General features: G+C 47.4%; 1 protein-coding gene across 3 annotated transcripts in view; it reads left to right on the top strand.

Annotated features, from left to right (window-relative positions):
• CARHSP1 (calcium regulated heat stable protein 1) overlaps positions 1 to 24,603 on the top strand; it is a 92,728-nt gene that overhangs the window by 53,865 nt on the left and 14,260 nt on the right. For all 3 annotated transcript variants that reach the window (XM_075565312.1, XM_075565314.1, XM_075565313.1), the window contains exons 2-3: positions 2,681 to 2,884; positions 17,493 to 17,615. In XM_075565312.1, the coding sequence (XP_075421427.1) occupies positions 2,694 to 2,884; positions 17,493 to 17,615 (314 nt within the window). In that variant the 5' untranslated portion in view covers positions 2,681 to 2,693. The remainder of the gene's footprint in view (positions 1 to 2,680; positions 2,885 to 17,492; positions 17,616 to 24,603) is intronic.

The following is a 24,603-nucleotide window of genomic DNA, read 5'->3' as shown; positions in this document are numbered from 1 at the left end:
CGCATATTTTCTCTGGCGAATTTATCAAAAGTTAAAGTATTCACAAAATTGGTATCTTTAAAAATTTAAATAAAACTAGAAATGTTTGGCAAAACATTTAGTGAATGTGTAATTGTTTACAAAATTGTGACGACTTTGGCAGTGTGATGCAGGATCCATTGGCACATCTCTAATGTCATGTATAAAACGATCTTATAGCATGAGGTACATTTCATTAACACTACTGTATTTCACACACTGATGTACTAATCACCTTTGCAATCAGATAGTACCATCCATTAACCCTCATTGTGCTACACTGAGAGATTCCTGTCCTATGTATGCAGTTTTCTTTCAACATCTGGAACATATTTTCTTTCTCTTAATAATATGCTTGTGATTTTTTTTTTCCTGTACCCAAAATATTGTCCCAATAATATTACAGTACTAATTTCACATTAATATCACATCTACAGTAAGGTTCAGAATAGAATATATAATTGAGAAAAATAACAAGTAAACATCTTGTTCAATTTGTACATCAGTTGCGTGGTGTTTTTCTTTTGACTGGAGTCCAGTGTGAAGACCTGGATCATACAATAAATGCTAAACGTGCCATTTTATTTCGGTGTTGCTTGAAAACCTCACTTGATGCTCTTTGGTAACCGCAGGTTATGTTTACGTACCTGCTGACTTTGTGTACTGTTGTTATACTATGGTGATATAAATTAAGGTTCTATTAGAATGTCCCTTGAAACTGCAGTTGGACGGATTAGTACAGTATAACACTTGTTTTTGTGTGTGACTATCACCCCGTCTGTTTGGGATTGGGTCAGGGTCTGAAGAAATGGCCCTCCATGGTGCTGGTCCTCGTGATTTAGTACAACGTGCAATATGTGAAAAAAGAGAAAAAGACACAATAGTGTACAATATATAGAATAATGTTGACCGTTTGGTTGACAATACTCATACACAAGTGTGTCATTCATGTGGGATATTCTGGTAAGTTTCCAAAGTCCACTTCATGCAATAAACAGCAGTGACGCCAAATACTATTGAAGCATATTACTTAAGGAAAGATTTTTATCTTTATGTGGCTATATATTTCTGTGTGAGAAAACACCCATACGACTTTTTATTGTGAAATTAATAATAATAGCATGTGCTTGTATAGCGCTGCTAGTTTTACGTAACGCTTTACAGAGACATTTTGCAGGCACAGGTCCCTGCCCCGTAGAGCTTACACTCTATGTTTTTGGTGCCTGAGGCACAGGGAGATAAGGTGACTTGCCCAAGGTCAGAAGGAGCTGACACCAGGAATTGAACCAGGCTCCCCTGCTTCAAGCTCAGTGCTGGTCAGTGTCTTTACTCACTGAGCCGCTCCTTCTTTACACTCCTCTATTCCACAATTGCAGAACTCGCATGAATTGTTAAGTAGAATATGAGGATAAGACCTTTGTTGGAAGATGTGGCAAACTTCAGTGATGAAGAATTGACGTCATGTACATAGAAAATAGAGAACATGCCATAGTACAATACTGTTTAAAATGTAATAAAAAACACACACAAACAATAACTCTTGGAATTACACTCACTGATTTTTCCGTTATTTTGTGCCTTAAAATTATGAGGGTGACTGGTCGATTCCCCCATGTCTTCAGCCGGAGTGCCTCTGCTCTCAGATCATCTCAGCTTCTGCGTGTCCCTGGATGATGGTGCTCCGATCACTCATGCAGCAGTTATTTCCAGGTTTGCATCCTCCACATGCTCCACACTGTAGCGCAATGATGTCGCACTCCTCCCAACATCTGATTCGGTCGTTCCACGCTGTATTGCGATGACATCGTACTCAGCTCAGCTCAGCAGCTGATCTCTCAGCGATCTCCTTTGTGCTGTTTTGACCCCGGTAGTCACCTCCTAACCAGAACACCTACAAAGCAAAGTCACCCTACTCGTTTCACGAATTAACTTTGCTTCCTCAGGGGTATAATTTGCTTTGTTGTTCTATTTTCTATGTACATGGGGTCAATTCCTCATCACTGAAGTTTGCCACATCTTCCAACGAAGGTCTTATCCACATATTCTACATAACCATTCATGTGAGTTCTGCAATTGTCGAATAGAGGTGTGTAACTTCACTATAAAGTCTTATGGGTGTTCTCTCACACAGATTTTTATCTTTATGTGGCTATATATTTATTTCCTTGTAGTATGCTTTAATAGTATTTGGTGTCGCTGCTGTTTATTGCATGAAGTGGGCTTTGGAAACTTACCAGAGTATCCCACACGAATGACACACTGGTGTATGAGTATTGTCAACCAAACGGTCAACATTATTCTATATATTGTGCACTATTGTGTCTTTCTTTTTCACTTTCACAAACTGCATGTTGTACTATATCACGAGGACCAGCACCACGGAGGGCCATTTCTTCAGACATTTCTGGAAAGGATTTGGACAATCCGAGGGGACTTCCAGGCTGCAAGACCTTAATACAGAGGTGGATTTTGAACACCAGTAATATATGAAGTTTGTGGACATTGTAAATGGCATATACCATTAAATCGCTGAAAGTATTAACACTGAATCGCTCATCACAGTATATAGTGTGGGGCATAGCGCTGGGGTTGTGTACTATCCTGTTGCATGATTGATTGAAGAATTACATTTATCAGATTTTTTTCCCCACATGTTTTGCAGATAAGTGTTGGAAATGTCATCTGATTCAGCCTCTCCAGTTACTGCTCCTTCTGACAATTCTCCAGTGTCTCCTCTATCTCCATCATCTCCTAGAACCCTCAATCTGCCAGACACTCGTAGGACCAGGGACCGCTCTCCATCTCCCATGCGAGGATACCTCATTCCTAGCCCTCTGCCCACGAGACGTACAAGGACAGTTTCTGCGTGAGTGATGTTTGTCTTTAATTTGATACCTCCAGCCATCTTTACACACATGCGTAGACAAAGTAACAGTAACTTTGTCTACGCATCACCATATGAGGATCCAGGGAGGATCCTTTCCCAGCTGAGCAGCAGCAAAAAGTCTGAGGGCCAGTATACATTTATTATCATTTTTTATTTTTTATCAATTTTTGTCCATGTGCATTTCACTCTAATTTAGAAGTTTTATCACCATTTTTCAGGGAGCGCCCCAGATTCCACAGCCTTGTAGATCTTTACACACATCCCACATCAAAGATAATCAATTTAATTATTACTCCTTCTTTGCATATTGGCATTTTGCACCAAGAATAACATTTCCTTCAGAGTAGAGAGTCTGATTTATGACGTCTCGTAGGGATCACCTGGGCTACTGAATTTCATCAGCAGGATGTGAAAGATTGCTTCCTGCAGTGGGGTTATCAAACGGTAAAGACCCAAGTTGCCATGGATTTTTTCTTCTATATCTTGTCAATATTTACTATTAGGTTGCTTTCAATTATTGCCTTAAATATATCACAATCGGTTCTCTTCTTCAAATGTACTTCGTTCACTTGTATAATAAACCTGTGAGGTTACACGACCACTTCGCCCATAAAGCACTGGTGTGGGTCCCGGAAGGAAGCACAACCTATACCAAGTCTTCCATTTTCCAGGAACTGTACGGCTATTAGATCCCTGGTTATACCCTAAATGGGATCTTCTGGATTTAAATGGTGAAATATACAATAGGCTGCAAGGTTGTGTTTTTCTGTAAACCTTTTTTGCAGCTCTTACATTTCTAATCCTGTAGAAACCTAGAACGGGACGGCAGATAAGTCACATGGCACACCGTGTCTACCATTTTTCCATTTGCTGTAACATCTCAGACCCTATTTGATACGTGGCTTTCTTCCGTGGCAGCCTTAGGCCTATCCAAAGCATTTGTAATGCCCTTACGGTATTAGCATTTACCATCTCTGTTGGGATGCTATTCCCTGAATCCACCACCCTTTTCTGCAAGTACTTCCTGGCATTTCCCCTGGACCTACCACCCTCCAAATTCAGAGCATGACCTTTTTTGTTTTAACCCTTCTCGTCCTCTGAAATATGCTCCTCTCCTGTACCTTGTTGAAACCATTGAAACTTTCTATCATATCCGCCCGTCTCCCTTCTCGCCTCCGTATTACATATTGAGGTCCTTTTGTCTTTCTTGATAAAACTGTATAATGTAGACCAGGGGCAGCTAACTCCAGTGCTCAAGGGACACCAACAGGTTAGGTTTTCAGGATATCCCTGCTTCAGCGCAGGTGGCTTAATCAGCCTCTTCTTCAGCACAGGCGTCTTCGACCGAGACACTGATTGAGCTACCTGTGCTGAAGCAGGGATATCCTTAAAACCTGACCTGTTGGTAGCCTTTGAGGCCTGGAGTTGGCCTCCCCTGATGTAGACTATCCACCATTTAGGCATGGACCATTGCACATCGGATTACTTGATTAACTTCCTTCAGCCTAATTGGATATAAGTTCTGGATCGTCTTCCAAGTGCTGTTTTGGCCTTTACCAAATTTGCATCCTCCTCTGAAACCCATATTGGCTTTCTTTTCCTTTTGCTAACCTGTCTGATACAAAGGCCTGTTGCTTTTAGCATTGCATTTGTTAGATTTTCTCACTACACCTGCACTCCACTTGAATTCCTCCACTCTTCTAACATGGGAAAATATATTCACGGTTCTTTGAAGTCAGCCCCCCTCAAGTCCAAAGCCTTAGTTTTTGTGTGGTATGACTAAGTTTCTGTCCTTATATTAAACCACACTGATTGATGGTTACTTGAGAGATCCGTATGTTTTTTCTTTGACTATTCAATAATCCACAAAGTGCGAACTTTTCTCCAGAAACAAATCCCTATTTTAATGATTTAGTCTTTTGTGCAAGAAAATTGCTTTTAGGTTCTTTAGCTGAACTTATTGTGTCTATACCATATGAAACCTAAAAAGAAACTGTAATCAGGCATGTTATTGACACTAATCCTTGGGCTCAATCTTGTGCCATTGTGCCATTATACCATAATAAAGAAATCTCCATGGAAACCTCCAATGCACAATCTCGACTGAATGGGTAGTAATCTTTAAAGTTGCTACCCTACTTAGTACCATGTATTTGGCTTTCAGCAAATTATTCTGGCTTCTCTAACACAACTTTAAAAGACATAGTCACAGATACTCAAAAACCTACCACACGTGCTGCATTTGTTAGACGAACAGACTGGGAAAAGAAGACTCTACTGATCCCACATCTGCAGTAATCAGGGCTGAGGTGCCGTTAATTTCAGTTTGAGTTTTAAATGAACATAAATCACCATGAGCATTAATATTTCTCAACAATGGCAAAATGCTGCCCAAAGCAGCTATCCGCTATCCCCCTCTCTTTCCTCCCCCATCTCCTCCCCTGTCCTTTTAGGAGGGGTAATAGGAGGAGAGCTGGAGCTTCGGGGGCCTCTTGGTTCCTGAGATATTTTGCGGGAAAGTTACTGGTGTCTCTGCCCTTCCAGAGAAATAAAATGCCCCCCAAACATCCCTTGCATGACACGGGCCAGGTAGCATTATCTGTCGTGGTGTCCTAGTCATTACTGGTGTCACTTCTTGGTTTCTACAGAGGGTTTAAATGGACATCCACTAGGAGCGATACCGGTAACTTCAGCGGTAAGTCACCTGGGAATGGCCGGCTAAGTAAGGGACAATGCTCCCAAAGGTGAGCTTTGCATAGTGAAGCAGTGAGGGGCGTAGATGGGTCTGCAGCAGCATTTTTGATGGATTGGAGTTGGGACAGGCGGATAAGGGGAATGCAGCTAGGAGAAGACTGCAGTAATAAAGCCAGGACAAGATGAGTGAGTGATTTAGGATTTTAGTTGGGTCATGAGGGAGAAATGTGCCTATCGTAGCAGTGTATTTTGGAGATGGAGATGGCAGGACTTAGTATGACGAGTATGCAACCTTCAAAAGTAACACGGAACCATAAAAACAAGACACTGGAAGTTAAATATAAGGTGTTTAATGTGCACACCAAGGCAGTTACTGATAAAGGCAAAACAAAGGGGATCTTTAAAGTCTGCAGAATAAGGTGCAAAAAGTGAGGTAGTCGGGGGGGCGGGGGGGAGGGAGGGGCAGGGAAACAAGAGCAGGGGTAAAAGAAGTGCAAGAGGAATACAAGGCGAAACAAAAAGGTACCTGTAAAGTCTTGAGAGCTAGATGCAAGTTACATAGTAGATGAGGTTGAAGAAAGACTTCCGTCCATCAAGTTCAACCTATGCTAAATTTAGACAACAGATATTTTATCATGGTGCAAGAAAAAGTAAGCGCAAACCCAATAATATATCACAAAAAAATAATTAAATAAATTAATATCACCAAGAGGAGATGCTGCTGGTGTGAGGAATTTCTCAATCCCTCAATAGGCAACAGGAGGAGTACACAAAGCGCAAGAACTTCTCTCGTGGACGAATGGTGGTTCACAGGAATCAGATCAACATGTATTAAAAGAAAAGAGAAAGATCATAGTACAATACAGTTTAATAAACAAAAAAATCCAAGCAGTGAGCTCCAGTTCACTCACATGCTCCACAATCATAAACAGCAGTGTAACCAACTCAGGGTTTGGAGCAACTTCACAATGGTCGTATACAGAGCTTTATAAATCTCCGGTTTCTTAAAGTATACGGTCAAAGGAATCCGGTAAAAATCAGGGAGTCATCAATGGGGAGAGTTGCTTTAAAAAAATAATAATAGTTTTTGTTCATTTTCCATCACTTTTGCTTTTTGAAGTGAAACTTCTTTTGTGGCACCTATTCTGATGGGGCAAAATGGGAGAGATGGGGGACGAAATGTGAAACGGAAGTGACGTCACGGCTCCCCCTCCCCCCACACGTCTGTGCCGCCGGCGCCGCTGCCCCCACACGGCCGATCACATATCGCTGCAGGCGCCGCTCCTAATGGCCGCCATTCTCCCCATACGTCCGCTGCAATGGCGTGCATGCGCATTACCAATGGCGATGACTATGGACTTATGCGCATGCGCAGAAGCGTCTGGCAGCGGCGCAGTTCTCTAAATTTAATCGCCGCCGCCACTCCTAACGCTCCCCCACACCGGACGCCACGGCTCGGAGACCCGGTGCTGGACCGCAGCCCGAGGAGATACAGAGGCCAGAACGCAGCCCGAGGAGACACAGGTGCCAGAACGCAGCCCGAGGAGATACAGGTGCCAGAACGCAGCCCGAGGAGATACAGGTGCCAGACCGCAGCCCGAGGAGATACAGGTGCCAGAACGCAGCCCGAGGAGATACAGGTGCCAGAACGCAGCCCGAGGAGATACAGGTGCCAGAACGCAGCCCGAGGAGATACAGGTGCCAGACCGCAGCCCGAGGAGATACAGGTGCCAGAACGCAGCCCGAGGAGAGGCAGGTGCCAGAACGCAGCCCGAGGAGATACAGGTGCCAGACCGCAGCCCGAGGAGATACAGGGGCCAGAACGCAGCCTGAGGAGATACAGGTGCCAGAACGCAGCCCGAGGAGATACAGGTGCCAGAACGCAGCCCGAGGAGATACAGGTGCCAGAACGCAGCCCGAGGAGAGGCAGGTGCCAGAACGGAGCCCGAGGAGATACAGGGGCCAGAACGCAGCCCGAGGAGATGCAGGTGCCAGAACGCAGCCCGAGGAGATGTAGGTGCCGGACCGCAGCCCGAGGAGATACAGGTGCCAGAACGGAGCCCGAGGAGAGGCAGGTGCCAGAACGCAGCCCGAGGAGATACAGGTGCCAGAACGCAGCCCGAGGAGATACAGGTGCCAGAACGCAGCCCGAGGAGATACAGGTGCCAGAACGCAGCCCGAGGAGATGCAGGTGCCAGACCGCAGCCCGAGGAGATACAGGTGCCAGAACGCAGCCCGAGGAGATACAGGTGCCAGACCGCAGCCCGAGGAGATACAGGTGCCAGAACGCAGCCCGAGGAGATACAGGTGCCAGAACGCAGCCCGAGGAGATACAGGTGCCAGACCGCAGCACGAGGAGATACAGGTGCCAGAACGCAGCCCGTGGAGATACAGGTGCCAGAACGCAGCCCGTGGAGATACAGGTGCCAGAACGCAGCCCGAGGAGATACGGGTGCCAGAACGCAGCCCGTGGAGATACAGGTGCCAGAACGCAGCCCGTGGAGATACAGGTGCCAGAACGCAGCCCGAGGAGATACAGGTGCCAGAACGCAGCCCGAGGAGATGCAGGTGCCAGAACGCAGCCCGAGGAGATGTAGGTGCCGGACCGCAGCCCGAGGAGATACAGGTGCCAGAACGGAGCCCGAGGAGAGGCAGGTGCCAGAACGCAGCCCGAGGAGATACAGGTGCCAGAACGCAGCCCGAGGAGATACAGGTGCCAGAACGCAGCCCGAGGAGATACAGGTGCCAGAACGCAGCCCGAGGAGATGCAGGTGCCAGACCGCAGCCCGAGGAGATACAGGTGCCAGAACGCAGCCCGAGGAGATACAGGTGCCAGACCGCAGCCCGAGGAGATACAGGTGCCAGAACGCAGCCCGAGGAGATACAGGTGCCAGAACGCAGCCCGAGGAGATACAGGTGCCAGACCGCAGCACGAGGAGATACAGGTGCCAGAACGCAGCCCGTGGAGATACAGGTGCCAGAACGCAGCCCGTGGAGATACAGGTGCCAGAACGCAGCCCGAGGAGATACGGGTGCCAGAACGCAGCCCGTGGAGATACAGGTGCCAGAACGCAGCCCGTGGAGATACAGGTGCCAGAACGCAGCCCGAGGAGATACAGGTGCCAGAACGCAGCCCGAGGAGATACAGGTGCCAGACCGCAGCCCGAGGAGATACAGGTGCCAGAACGCAGCCCGAGGAGATACGGGTGCCAGAACGCAGCCCGTGGAGATACAGGTGCCAGAACGCAGCCCGTGGAGATACAGGTGCCAGAACGCAGCCCGAGGAGATACAGGTGCCAGAACGCAGCCCGAGGAGATACAGGTGCCAGACCGCAGCCCGAGGAGATACAGGTGCCAGAACGGAGGCCGAGGAGAGGCAGGTGCCAGAACGCAGCCCGAGGAGATACAGGTGCCAGACCGCAGCCCGAGGAGATACAGGTGCCAGAACGCAGCCCGTGGAGATACAGGTGCCAGAACGCAGCCCGTGGAGATACAGGTGCCAGAACGCAGCCCGAGGAGATACAGGTGCCAGAACGCAGCCCGAGGAGATACAGGTGCCAGACCGCAGCCCGAGGAGATACAGGTGCCAGAATGCAGCCCGAGGAGATACGGGTGCCAGAACGCAGCCCGTGGAGATACAGGTGCCAGAACGCAGCCCGTGGAGATACAGGTGCCAGAACGCAGCCCGAGGAGATACAGGTGCCAGAACGCAGCCCGAGGAGATACAGGTGCCAGACCGCAGCCCGAGGAGATACAGGTGCCAGAACGGAGGCCGAGGAGAGGCAGGTGCCAGAACGCAGCCCGAGGAGATACAGGTGCCAGACCGCAGCCCGAGGAGATACAGGTGCCAGAACGCAGCCCGAGGAGATACAGGTGCCAGACTGCAGCACGAGGAGATACAGGTGCCAGAACGCAGCCCGTGGAGATACAGGTGCCAGAACGCAGCCCGTGGAGATACAGGTGCCAAAACGCAGCCCGTGGAGATACAGGTGCCAGAACGCAGCCCGAGGAGATACAGGTGCCAGAACGCAGCCCGAGGAGATACAGGTGCCAGATCGCAGCCCGAGGAGATACAGGTGCCAGAACGCAGCCCGAGGAGATACAGGTGCCAGAACGCAGCCCGAGGAGATACAGGTGCCAGACCGCAGCCCGAGGAGATACAGGTGCCAGACTGCAGCACGAGGAGATACAGGTGCCAGAACGCAGCCCGTGGAGATACAGGTGCCAGAACGCAGCCCGAGGAGATACAGGTGCCAGACTGCAGCACGAGGAGATACAGGTGCCAGAACGCAGCCCGTGGAGATACAGGTGCCAGAACGCAGCCCGAGGAGATACAGGTGCCAGATCGCAGCCCGAGGAGATACAGGTGCCAGAACGCAGCCCGAGGAGATACAGGTGCCAGAACGCAGCCCGAGGAGATACAGGTGCCAGACCGCAGCCCGAGGAGATACAGGTGCCAGACTGCAGCCCGAGGAGATACAGAGGCCAGAACGCAGCCCGAGGAGATACAGGTGCCAGAACGCAGCCCGAGGAGATACAGGTGCCAGACTGCAGCACGAGGAGATACAGGTGCCAGAACGCAGCCCGTGGAGATACAGGTGCCAGAACGCAGCCCGTGGAGATACAGGTGCCAGAACGCAGCCCGAGGAGATACAGGTGCCAGAACGCAGCCCGAGGAGATACAGGTGCCAGATCGCAGCCCGAGGAGATACAGGTACCAGAACGCAGCCCGAGGAGATACAGGTGCCAGATCGCAGCCCGAGGAGATGCCGGTGCCAGAACGCAGCCCGAGGAGATACAGGTGCCAGAACGCAGCCCGAGGAGAGGCAGGTGCCAGAACGCAGCCCGAGGAGAGGCAGGTGCCAGAACGCAGCCCGAGGAGAGGCAGGTGCCAGAACGCAGCCCGAGGAGAGGCAGGTGCCAGAACGCAGCCCGAGGAGATACAGGTGCCAGAACGGAGCCCGAGGAGATACAGGTGACAGAACGGAGCCCGAGGAGATACAGGTGCCAGAACGCAGCCCGAGGAGAGGCAGGTGCCAGAACGCAGCCCGAGGAGATACAGGTGCCAGAACGCAGCCCGAGGAGAGGCAGGTGCCAGAACGGAGCCCGAGGAGAGGCAGGTGCCAGAACGCAGCCCGAGGAGAGGCAGGTGCCAGAACGCAGCCCGAGGAGATACAGGTGCCAGAACGCAGCCCAAGGAGATACAGGTGCCAGAACGGAGCCCGAGGAGATGCCGGTACTAACCAGTGAGAGCGGGGAATGCCGCGCGTGGGAGGAGCTTGTTTCCACACCGGTGACTGGAGGACCGGGCGCTTTGGTGGTGGGGGGTGGGAGGAGTCACGCGGTGTAGGAGAGGAGCAGGGATAGAGTGGTAGGTAAAGCAGGCTGATGGAGTGATACAGGGGGAGTGAGGAGAGAGAGAGAGGTGCAGGGTGATAGGGAGGGGGGAGGTACAGAGGTAGAAGACCAGACAGTACCTGACATGGAGAGCAGGGCAGTGAGTGCCGGGCCGAGCAGCCAGCAGAGGCCGTGGTACAGGTGCGCTGCAGCGGGAGCCCCCCGCATGGTGTCGGAGCTGAGAGGCTGTGCTGGGGTCGGTGTTGGGTCTGTGGGGTCTGTGCCCCTGTTCTGTAACTCACACTGACACACAGCGCTCTGTGCACCTCACCCAGCAGCAGAGCCTGCCCGCCTCGCTGCTACTGGCTGAGATCTGCTCGGGAGCACAGACACCTGTCATTGATCTGCAGCCTGCAACATGGACACACACACACTGACTCACTGACACACTAACTGACACACACACACACACTCACTGACTGACACACACACACACACTCACTGACTGACACACACACACTCACTGACTGACACACACTCACTGACTGACACACACACACTCACTGACTGACACACACACACACTGACTGACACACACACACACTGACTGACACACACACACACTGACTGACACATACACACACACTAACGGACACACACACACACACACTGACACACACACACACACACACTGACTGACACACACACACTGACTGACACACACACACTGACTGACACACACACACTGACTGACACACACACTGACTGACACACACACTGACTGACTCACACACACACACACACACTGACTGACACTCACACACACACACACACACACACACACACACACACACTCTGACTGACACACACACACTGACTCACACATTGAATGACACACACACACACACACAGACACACACTGACAGGGACGCACACACTGACAGGCACACACACACTGACACACTGACTGACAGACACACACAAAGACACTGAGACGCACACACTGACTGATGCACGCACACACACTGACTGACGCACACACACACACACTGACTGACGCACACACACACACACTGACTGACGCACACACACTGACACACGCACACACAAAGACACTGAGAGACGCACACACTGACTGACGCACGCACACACACTGACTGACGCACGCACACACACACTGATGCACACACACACACACACACTGACTGACGCACACACACACACTGACACACCACACACTGACTGACACACACACTGACTGGCTGACACACACACTGACTGACGCACACACACACACACACTGACGCACACACACAGACACTGACTGATGCACACACACACACACACTGACTGCATACACGCACACACACACACTGACGCACACTGACACACCACACACTGACTGACACACTGACTGACTGACACACACACTGACTGACGCACACACACACCACACACTGACTGACTGACACACACACTGACTGACACACACACGCACGTGCACGCACACAGACACACACACGGAATTCCCAGTTACTATAAATATAGAAGTGCAAATAGCTAAAACACGTGTTATAAGTCAAACTTCTTTGCGTTTTGGCACTGAAATTGTATTTTTTATTAAATATATAATTCTTACAAATAAAATTTCTGTGACAAAAGACAAAGAAGTTTCACTTACTATGCGCGTGCACTCAGCACACACAGCTTTCTTTAATTCACATTAATATCCACCAGGAAAGGGATTTTCTGACCCTCTTTTTTTTCCCTCCTGTTGGTGCATCAAAGGAATTAGTCTTTTGAATGTAGAAGTGATCAGACAGTGTTTTCTGTGTGTGTGGAAACCAGTCCGTAGAAGATATTTAACCGTATTCAATGTATAGCCATACTGTATATTTTTTTATTATGAAAAAAGAGGGATCCAGCGCTCCACGGATTTCTAGATAAGTATATTTATTGTGCCACACAACGTTTCGACCAATAGGTCTTTCTCAAGTGACTAGGCATTTCCTAAGTGTACTTTGGTTTTTGCCTGGCAGGTACTTCCTTGAACCAGCAGCACCGGTAATCTGTATATTTATCTTATTTGTGGAGTGCAGCCTTAACCCTCTTTACATTATTTTTTTATTATAGCATCTCTATATTCAGTGGGTTAATATTTGTCAAGTCGCGACTTCAAACCTTTTTCACTTTAGTCTCCCTACATTTTTGAACTTCCTCCCCAGCGTTTGTCAGTCCACTTCCCGTCTCCATATTCGTCGCACCTAAAATCTCACCACCTCAGTGCAGCACTTTGTTAATTTCGACCTGAGGCTACTCCTCGCCCTGACACCTTCTTGCCCCCTCAAATACAATATGTTCTCCACTGCAGTGGCTCCTGTTTTTCTTATGTTATTGTTTTTTTCCCCACAAGGCATTACAGACATCTCTACACTTTATCACATGAGCTCCCTCACATACATATCTGAACCGTGCCTCGTAGCATAGAACACACACAACACATTAAGCCAGGGAGGGTGGAGGAAGAAGGGGGGGTAAGGGGTCAAGTGCGATTTTTTTTTTTCCCTTTCCTTCAGCCATAGATAAGCTTTTGAATCTTTCCAGCCACTTTCCAGCCACTTTACAGAGGTCCCTCCGGCGTATCTCCGGATCTAATGTCTTTCCCTACGTGTATCCTAGAAGGGACTGTCCGATACTGTGTCCTCTAGCATTGCTTGATCAAAGGAGAATGCACCCAATTCTATTGTAGCCCCGCGGTGGCATTGCTCACCCCCTGGATGTCTGTCTGGGCCAGCCATGGCAACCAGACCTTTTGGAAATTTGTGCCAGTGTCGTTAACCAAACCTGTTAACTTTTCCATCTGACAGACAAACCAAACTCTGTTTCTAATCTTGTCGATAGATGGGATTGTATTTTGTTTCCGCAGCGCTGCGATCTCGCACCTCGTGCTCCTGTGTTATTATCTAACCTTTATTCCACTCGGGTTGTAACCTCTGCCGGGCAGGGACTTCCTATTTCCTGTTGTTTCACTTCCTGTTGAGCGCACTTTGCACATTATCTCCCTGTGCTGGCTGTAATAGTTCTGTACAGCGCTGCGTACATTGGTGGCATTATAGAAATACACATACATTGAAATACACAGGTCTCTGGGGTTACATTGGTATGAGAACTTGCAGGAACGGAGACCCTTTATATAAGCATGATGAAATTAGTCACGGCACATTTTTAAGTGAATCTTAATTTGCGAGGCAGGTAGCGGCACTTGGAGATAACTTTATATATTGGTGTTTTTTTGTTCAACTTTACGTTGAATATTTTCAGAAATGATGAAGGTACATGGAAGGGGCGCTAAAAAATAACAGGGATGAGGATAGGGAGGGTGAGCAGGACATGGTACAATTCATATACTTTGCTAGTTGATCATAAACAATTCAGATACCATTTAAAAAATATATACATATATTTTGCCTTTTTTTTTTTTACTTGAGTGTCATCCATTTGCAGAACTTGCAGTGTTTGAAGTGCACACATCTCTTTACTGCTACATAGTGAGGGAATGATTAGAAATTAAAATGTAATCTGTGATTTTAAAAGAACATGCATGTTTTTAGTGATTTCAAATGATTAAACTGGTATTTATTTTTAATTTTTTTGTTTTACCTTCAAAAGATCAGAGATCCTGCAGTACAGTGGCAGTTATTATACAGGGTTTCCATGCTGTGCAATAATAAAATGTGCAATCCCTCCTACTGTAGGTGACAAAACAACAACATTATAATAAAGAACCAAACAATCTAATTGGCTTCCTTAAACATATGTAACCATGTACAGCAAATATTTTGATGAGGGGGGGAGGGAAGGCAGGGGCGGGGGGGGGAGGGAAGGCAGGGAGGGGCGGGGGGAGGAAAGGCGTGGCGGGGGGAAAGGCGGGGCGGGGGGGAAAGGCGGGGCGGGGGGGAAAGGCGGGGGCGGGGGGGGAAAGGCGGGGGCGGGGGGGGGGAAGGCAAGGCAGGGGAAAAGACGGGTGGGGGGAAAAGGCAGGGGGGGGGGAAAGGCAGGGGGGAAAGGCAGGGCAGGGGCGGGGGGGAAAGGCAGGGGGGGAAAGGCAGGGCAGGGGCGGGGGGGAAAAGGCAGGGGGAAAGGCAGGGGGGGAAAGGCAAGGCAGGGGCGGGGGGGAAGGCAGGGGGGGGAAAGGCAGGGGGGGAAGGCAAGGCAGGGGTGTGGGGGGAAAGGCATGGGCGGCGGTGGGGGGGAAGGGCAGGGGCGGCAGTGGGGGAGGGGGGCGGCAGGGGCGGCAGTGGGGGAGGGGGGAGGCAGGGGCAGCGGTGGGGGGGGAGGGGGAAGGCAGGGGCGCCGGGGGGGGGAGGGAGAAGTTCGGTCTGTCAGTGTGTGTCTGTCACTGTGTGTGTCTGTCACTGTGTGTGTCTGTCACTGTGTGTGTCTGTCACTGTGTGTGTCTGTCACTGTGTGTGTCTGTCACTGTGTGTGTCTGTCACTGTGTGTGTCTGTCGGGGGGAGGCAAAAACGGAGCTGGGGGGGTCAAAACAGAGCTGGGGGGGGGGCAAATACTCCCACGTCTCAGTTATGCCTCCCCCCCAGCAGCAGCAGCAACAGCCGGCAGCACCAGGGAGCATATCGTCACCTCAGGCAGCAGCAGCAGTGTGGCCGGGGGTTGGGGACCCCTGGGTTAGAGCGCACCGGCCAATGAGAGCCGTGGGGGGGCGGGACACACGGGGGGCGAGACACACCGGCCAATGAGAGCCGTGGGAGGGCGGGCAGACTGACAGACCAATCAAATTGTCTACAGACACTCTCAACCAAGATTTTCAGTTTTATATATAGATGGATAATACGAGGCATGATTTTCTTTGACTAGGTTTCTCGATTACAATTTCACCATACAGTATTGAGACACTTTTCAGAGTTCAACAACATCAGGAATGTTTCTGCCCATTATCACGTCATTTGTATTGTACATTTACCTGGGCTATATATGTATATCTTTATTTATATAGTGCCCTCTGGGCTTTACAAAAGAGACAATACAGGGAATTATAATACAATAATTGCAATAAATAACATCAGGCAACCGGTAAGGAAATCCCTGCCTCGGAGAGCTTACAATCCAATACATGGTACATTTATCCTTGGAATTGATGTTAAATCAGAATAATAACCTAAGAAAGCACACTTTTTTATTTATTTTTTATTTGACAAGTTTAGGTAAAAATGAGGGGTTGCTTTTTTTCTGTATTATTATTATCTGATGATTGACCTTGCAAATAGCCTTGCAAATAGAAGGGAACAATGCTGCCAAGAACCCAAATCTCATCTATAGAACAAACCATATTCCTAAACTTATTTCCAATTTTAACCATAATCAGAACCAAAAAACGATAAAGGTTAACACACAACTCTAAACCAGGACACGAACACAAATCTACCACACAATACATTCCATGGCCACCATTTGAACATGAACCCTACTGTTCTGGCTCAAGCACACACTGATTAGTAGGTAGTGCCAGGCAGCTTAACTCGATCCCATATATCAAGCAGGGGAACCTTCTTACTTGCTGAAGTGTTCATTTGGGGGCAACAACAATACAAATAAAAAGGAAGAAAAGTACTGAGGGAACTCTGGGACATGGGAGCAATGGAGGGGAAGGGGAACTATTGGGGAAGTGGGATAATAAAAGCTATAGGGATAGGTAAAATTCAGTAACTTTACCAGGATAGGAGAGATGGCTGCTGGTACTAAAAGGCAGCATGCTGGTCTGGGCTGATGGGAAATGTAACTGGGACTATACCAACTGGCAAGGGAAGGAAGGGCAGTCCATCCTGTGGTGAAAAGGCAGGGGGGTTGCCCCTTTGCCTACAGGGGCAAAGCTAATACTGTACACACAGGCAGAAATGGTAGATGAGTGCCGCTCCACCAGGGACATTTTGGGGCTCAGCGGGTGATATCACCCCCCACCCCAAGATCAAATGAAGGAGGGGTAGGGATGAACACCCCCTCTGACCCCCTGAAGTTATGGGGCCCTGATGCCTTTCACAGCCGTAGAGGAATCCCAGTAGACATTATGTGTAGATTGGGGGACTATTGATGTCTTCCTATTAATGTCTTTGGAGTGTTTTTAAAATCTCTACCCAATATACATTGGGGGGGGAGGGGGGAGGGGGGGTGGGGGGGGGTGATGACCTTTCACTGCCAGATAAATTATTTTGTTGTGGACTCCTCCCGTGGTCTTCTTATTTAGAGAATATTTCTGAACCATTTGTGGATCCCCTCTGTATTGTAACTCGGCTCTGACCACATCTGCATTCTTCTCTCGGTTTGCATGTGACCATAACTAGCCCGAATAAAAGCCGTTTTAATTATTGTGCTCTTAGGCTTTTAGGCACAAATGTGCAGAAGAAATTAAGAAGAAAGGTCAAAAATGGTAGAGAAGGTGTAATTGGTAGAGTACCTGTAGTTTCTTGTGACTTCGGTGTATCTCAGTCCTATTTCCAGTAATGCACCTACAGTAATATGTCCGTTCTTTCTCTTGCACAGGACTGTACGAGCGTCTGAAGGCCCTGTTTACAGAGGAGTCTGCAAATGCTTTTCACGCTCCAAAGGCCACGGATTTATAACCCCTGCAGATGGAGGGACTGATATCTTCTTACACATTTCTGAGTAAGTGGTTTACAACAAATTCTGAGGAGTATGAGTTTGGCGTTAAGTTAATTTGGAACCAGGGGGAGCTGAGACATGGTTTGATTTACTCTGGCTACTTCCTTAATGAGAGGTTGCACAAAATACCCAACTCTTCTCCCTTATCTTTAATAGCTTTGATTGACAAATACGCCAAAAATGCAACTTGGGTAAAATAGGTATAAGTCTCCCAAATGTAACCCCTTAAACATGTCACTGCATCAATACACTTTTTGGTCATAGAAGGAATTGCCCATTTAAAGTCTCTCTGCTATATCATCCTGGATGACCCTCCACCGACTCCAATTTAACATACCTCCTCCTCATACTTCCTCCCAAGCCTGGCCCTACTACCCCCTTCTACATTACTGCTGGCAGCACTATCATACATACAGTATCACAAGCACGCTGCCTAGGTGTGACGTTTGACACCTTCCTCACATTCACAATGTAGCTAAAACCTGTAATTTTTACCTCTGTAACGTTGCAAAGATACGCCCTTTCCTCTGTCGCTCTACTGCTAAAACTATAATGCAGACCCTCATTTTCTCCCTTCTCAACTATTGTACCCTTCTGCTGTCCGGCCTTCCTGCCTCCCACCTGTCTCCCTTACAATCTATCCAAAACGCTGCTGCTAGAATCACTTTACTCCTAAATCTGTCTCTGTGTCTCTCTGTGCGCTGAAATCACTCTCCTGGCTTCCTATTAAATCCCGTATCACTTACAGAATTCTCTGCTTCTTTTAAGGCTATACACACTTCTGACCGTCCTTAGATCTCAGCCTTAATTTCTCGCTATACACCTGCCCGACTTGCGTTCTGCTCAATGATGTCTTCTGTCTGCCCCTTTTTGTATGTAAAACCCTCTCCCGCTTAATACCAGCCTCACTCGCTGCCAGACACCTAAGTGACCTTTGATTGTCACATTATTGCCACATTGGACACTATTACAGTGCATGTATAACTCGTATACTATATATACACCCTTGAGGCTCGCTGTATCACCAAGCAAGGTCCTTTTAGTTTGTGGTTGAACATTTTGTTGTGGAATTATATGGCGGTGGATCTTGTTGGGCACCGACCACAGACGTGTTCTACTTATCATTGACTGCCCCACACGTCTGGAATGCCCTGACTAGCACCCTCCTCTCCACCTTTAGGACCTTTATCAAAACACCCCTCTTTGACAGAGCTCTGCTGGCTGATACTATACATCTCGTATGCACTGACATCTTGGCCCCTTGTAGACACACTTACCAGAACATCCTCTTCCTGTCTCTGTAAGTTCTCACCACTTAGATTGTAAGCTCTTCAGGGCTTGGACTCCAATTCCCATTGTTTTATGTCTGAAGCGCTTAGTCCCACTGTGTTATAATATTACTGTATGTCACGTGTATTCCTGCTGCAAAGCGCTATGTACCTGGATGGCGCTATATTAATAAAGCTATACATACATACAAAGTGTTAATCCACTATTTGTGACCAACAGCTCAACCTAGGTCCGATAAAAATAAATGACATAAACAGCCTTGTGTGTGGAGTGAGGCACCCAAGCTAGATTCCTATTGAACTGCACTCGGAGTCCAAAGAATATAGATAGTACGACTCTATTGGTGCTAGGATACACATATACTGTACCCTATACCTCTATATTCAGGTATATCTCAAAAAACACCATTGACCAATAGCTATTGTACAGAGTGCTGCGGTGTATACCACAATTACAAAGGGAGGAAATAATACAATTTTATTGCTCATAAACTACCACGCAAGTGAAAGTATTATATACAGTGATTTAAAAATCCCCAATGGTGAGGCAGCTCCCAAGTACTGAATATTGGGTCAGTATTATTAAGAGTCCACGTAATCCCAAATGCAAAGTACTGTGGTGTATCCTGGATAAGATACTACTCAATAGATCAATGAGTAGTATCACATTATAAATCGGCTTCTGACAGCTGTAGCAAGCAAATCAATTGGCAGACGCCATGCAATAAATAGGAGACTATAGTCAACAGATGTGTGTGTGTGTGTGTGTGTGTGTATATATATATATATATATCAGATGAAACCGAGAAACTCCATAGTAAAGAGGCTCTGTAGGCAAATAACATGTGTATGCAAGAGCTGCATACATATCCAGCTCAGTATCTAGTTGAATGACTATCTCGAAGCTTGAATGCTGTGTTGTCCCATGAAAACACTAGTGGTCAACACATGCAGTTTATGAAGGCTTGTATATTGAGGTAAGAGCTGTGTATTCAGAGTATTTTAAATGTATGTTAGAGCAACCACCGCCATACAACCATATCTCATGATGTACTTCCGGATACTGGCCGCCTCCCATGTCGACGCCACGTCTCGGCGTCACTAATACCGTACGGACGTTTCATGTGCTGACGCACACTTCAGGGGAGGAAAGCTGCGCCCCCAGTTTGCACCCCCCTGAGTTAGAGAAGAATCTCAGTCCGTGTCATGTTGGGACCGGAAATGGTTTCTATTGAAATGCACCTGATTTTTTTCTTTTTGTTTAGATTAGTTTTTTTCTGCTTGCATTTCTTTGAAGCATGTTAACTGTTCCTGAAACATACAGTAGCTGACCAGATGATCATCACTGCTACGGCTGCAATGATTTGTTGTATTACAATTTTTTACTATGTCCATGGACCTAAATAATTAAACATTTAACAAAACTATGCACCTTTGGCTTTAGTGCCTATAGATGTCACTAATGCACATTCAGTGCCATTAACTGTGGATTAGGTGGTTTGGCCACGTCTGCCGTATGGACATCACCAGACTACCATACCGGCGCCTCAACACCACACCACCCACAGGCTGGAAAGTGGACCGAAATGCTCCAAAGAAAACGTGGTCGAACCAGGTGGCGCAAGATCTCAAACCGCTCCACTTCTCAGTAGCCGAAGCCCAAAAATCCGCCAAAAATCGAGCTCAATGGCGCGGAATCACTGGAGACGTATTGAACATCCTGCCGCTGGCCCCCACAACGCATCGCTCCGTACCTTATAAAGGATGAAGCAATGTCGTTTACGGAGTATATACCATATATACACCATATATATACCATATGTATACCAGAACTGTGGATGAACAAATACTACCACATTTCTGCAAAATTCAACTGTGGGAGTTTAACGTGAGCCAGCAATATGTCCTACGTGGGGAGCTGCTCCAAAATATATTCAGTGCTACTCATTTTATAAAAAAAGAAAACCTAGTTTCCAGGATTTAAAACCTCAATACTACATGACACCCCCCCCCCTTTTTTTCCCCCTATTTTTTTTCTTCCTTTTATATGTAACGCATGCGGCGGCAGTGTATAATTCTACATTCTTACCTAAGCTGGCAATCGTGTTGTGCTCCTGTTATAAAGCTGTAAAAATGCTGATTGTGTGCCTCACTAAATGGCTGCCTTTTCTAACTGCAGTCAGTGACATGCTGCAGCTGCGCTGAAACATTATATTTCTAAGTGTAACACATTATTGTTACAGCTATACCAGAGTAATATACAGAGTGCACCAGAGTACTATACAGAGTGCTGTTTGGAACAGCATCAGATCTGTTTGATACTTTGTTGCCAACGTGCAGAGCTCAAAATAGTGTGTCGGAGCCTGTTTCAAAAGAGGGAGTGGATATAACTTTCTAAATGGTTGCTGTACCAACCAAAGGATGACCAGTACATTATTAAAAAAGGCACAGAACTGATTTATTAAAATTTAAAAAAAAGACCAGGATTTTCCCCATTTTGCTGCTTTAAGATGTCTTTATGCTGTCTGCAGAGCGTTCTGACTGATCTGCGCTTTTCTACAGGTTTGTATCAGTTGGGTCTGTGCAGGGAAATCAGGATATGTTAAGCTAACGTATGCTGTAGCTGTTCTGCCCAGTCTCCGGTTAAGTGGAAGGATGTCGTTAGAGAAAAATATTGACTAATGCTTCCCAGGCAAGTGGATTAATAACGGATGTTGTTGCCTTAATGATCTACTGTAATTGCATTATTATAATGTTATCAACAACTTGGCCAGATAACGCCCAGAATCCCACATTATCGCACAGCAGCACGGGGTGTAGAAGAGGGATGTTTTCCATTTCCAAAGAGTGTTGATTGTGTGAAATGAAGTGTTAACCTTATGTAACAGTATGTTAGAACATAATATATATTTTATATTAATCAGTGGCAACAGTAAATGAAAACTAATAGCTATTGTAACGTTATACATGCGGATAGCGGATCTGTTGGTGTTTAGCGGAGACACTGTCTGTTGTCGACTGTAAACTCCATTTGGAAAGGAAATGGATTCAGATCTGCTACATGTGCAAAACAAGACTGTTCATATAGCCTATCATACATGCTTAATAATATATACCTTCTCTCTCTCCGACTTCTCCATTTCCCCTTTTCCTCTCTCCGACCATCACCTCATCTCATTTTCTCTCTCTCGCTTCTCTCCATCTCCATCTCCATCTCGCCCTCGTTTTTGCAGAAACCTGCGCTCTATTAACCTACCAGCTCTTGATTCCACTTTACGCTCCTCCCTCTCCTCTCAGTTCTGCTTCAGACCCTGATAACCTGGTCAGGAACTACAACTCTGCCTTATCTTCCTCTCTTGATCTTCATGCCCCACTTTCTCTCTGCCGTCCTCGCCCTTCTAACCCCAGACCCTGACTAAACTCCCACACACGCATGCTGCGTTCCTCCACTCGTTCCTCTGAACGCCTCTGGAGGAAATCTCATACGCTCGCAGACTTCATTCACTACAAATTTATGCTATCCTGTTTCAACTCTGCCCTCTTTCAGGCTAAACAAACCTACTTTTCATCACTAATCAACACACACAAGTCTAACCCACGCCGTCTCTTTTCTGTCTTTGACTCTCTACTCAGACAATCCTCAGCTGCCTCCTCTTCTTCCTCCATCTCACCTCAGGACTTTGCTGACTTTTTTAAGAAAAAGGTGGAGTCCATACGGCAGAACATCCCATCTGTTGCCTCCTCCCATCCCACAATGCTTCCCAACTCTCCTCCTGTCTTTCTTGACTCTTTTTCTGCTATCTCGGAGGAGGATGTATCACTGCTGATCTCCTCTTCTCCCTCTACCACTTGCCCTCTTGATCCCATTCCCTCCCATCTCCTAAAACCTCTTGCTCCTTCTATAATCCCTATGCTCACACAGATCTTTAACTCTTCCCTCTACTCTGGTACCTTTCCTTCATCCTTCAAGCATGCAACCGTTATACCATTACTCAAAAACAGCAAGCTTGACCCTACCTGTCCTTCTAACTATCGACCTGTCTCCCTCCTGCCTTTTGCCTCCAAACTCCTTGAACGTCTTGTATTCTCTCGATTGCTACACTTTCTCAACACCTATTCTGTACTAGACCCTCTACAATCTGGCTTCCGCACTGCTCACTCTACTGAAACAGCCCTCACTAAAATAACTGACGACCTCCACGCTGCCAAAGACAGAGGTCATTACACTCTGCTCATATTACTCGACCTCTCTGCAGCATTCGACACCGTGGACCACCCTCTTCTCCTTCACATTCTCCATACTCTTGGTATTCGGAACAAAGCTTTATCCTGGATCTCCTCTTACCTCTCCCATCGTACCTTCAGTGTCTCTTTTGCTAACACCTCCTCCTCCTCTATTGATCTCTCTGTGGGGGTACCCCAGGGCTCTGTCCTGGGACCCCTTCTCTTTTCTCTCTACACACTCTCTCTAGGTGACCTAATCACATCTTTTGGGTTTAAATATCACCTCTATGCTGATGACACACAAATTTACCTTTCAACCCCTGACCTTACACCTGCTATACAGACCAAAGTTTCTGAATGCCTCTCTGGAATATCATCCTGGATGGCCATCCGCCGACTGAAACTTAACATGGCAAAAACAGAGCTCCTTATACTACCTCCCAAAACTGGCCCTACTACATCCTTCCACATTGCTATTGGAAATACGATCATTCACCCAGTAGCCCAAACACGCTGCCTAGGGGTCACACTTGATTCCTCTCTCTCATTCTCCTCTCATATTCAAAACGTTTCTAAAACTTGTCGCTTTTTCCTCCGCAATATCACAAAGATACGCCCTTTCCTCTGTTACTCAACTGCCAAAACTCTGACTCAGGCCCTCATTCTCTCACGTCTCGATTACTGCAACCTCCTGCTGTCCGGCCTTCCTACCTCTCACCTGTCTCCCCTACAATCTATCCTAAACACTGCTGCCAGAATCACTCTACTCTTTCCTAAATCTGTCTCAGCGTCTCCCCTGCTGAAATCCCTCTCCTGGCTTCCGATTAAATCGCGTATCTCACACTCAATTCTACTGCTCACTTTTAAAGCTTTACATTCTTCTGCCCCTCATTACATCTCAGCCCTAATTTCTCGCTATGCACCATCACGACTCTTGCGTTCTTCTCAAGGATGTCTTCTTTCTACCCCCTTTGTATCTAAAGCTCTCTCCCGCCTTAAACCTTTCTCACTTTCTGCCCCACACCTCTGGAATGCCCTTCCCCTCAATACCCGACTAGCCCCCTCGCTATCCACCTTTAAGACCCACCTTAAGACACATCTGCTTAAAGAAGCATATGAGTAGCACTGGATAATCATGGACACATGAAACAAAGCTTGGCCCCCTGCAGACGCACTTACTAGTATTCCCTCCTACTGTCTCTGTACGTTCTCCCTACCTACCAATTAGATTGTAAGCTCCTCGGAGCAGGGACTCCTTCCTTAATGTTACTTTTACAGTATGTCTGAAGCACTTATTCCCATGATCTGTTATTTATATTTATTATTTATATGACATGTATTACTACTGTGAAGCGCTATGTACATTTTATGGCGCTATACAAATAAAGACATACATACATACATACCGTATAACACACACACATTGAAACATTTGCACACTACTATATAATATAAAACAATAAAAATTGGTAGACAAT

Source organism: Ascaphus truei, chromosome 11, assembly GCF_040206685.1.
Source record: "Ascaphus truei isolate aAscTru1 chromosome 11, aAscTru1.hap1, whole genome shotgun sequence".
NCBI classification, from domain to species: domain Eukaryota; kingdom Metazoa; phylum Chordata; class Amphibia; order Anura; family Ascaphidae; genus Ascaphus; species Ascaphus truei.
This window is presented reverse-complemented; position numbering and strand designations above follow the sequence as displayed.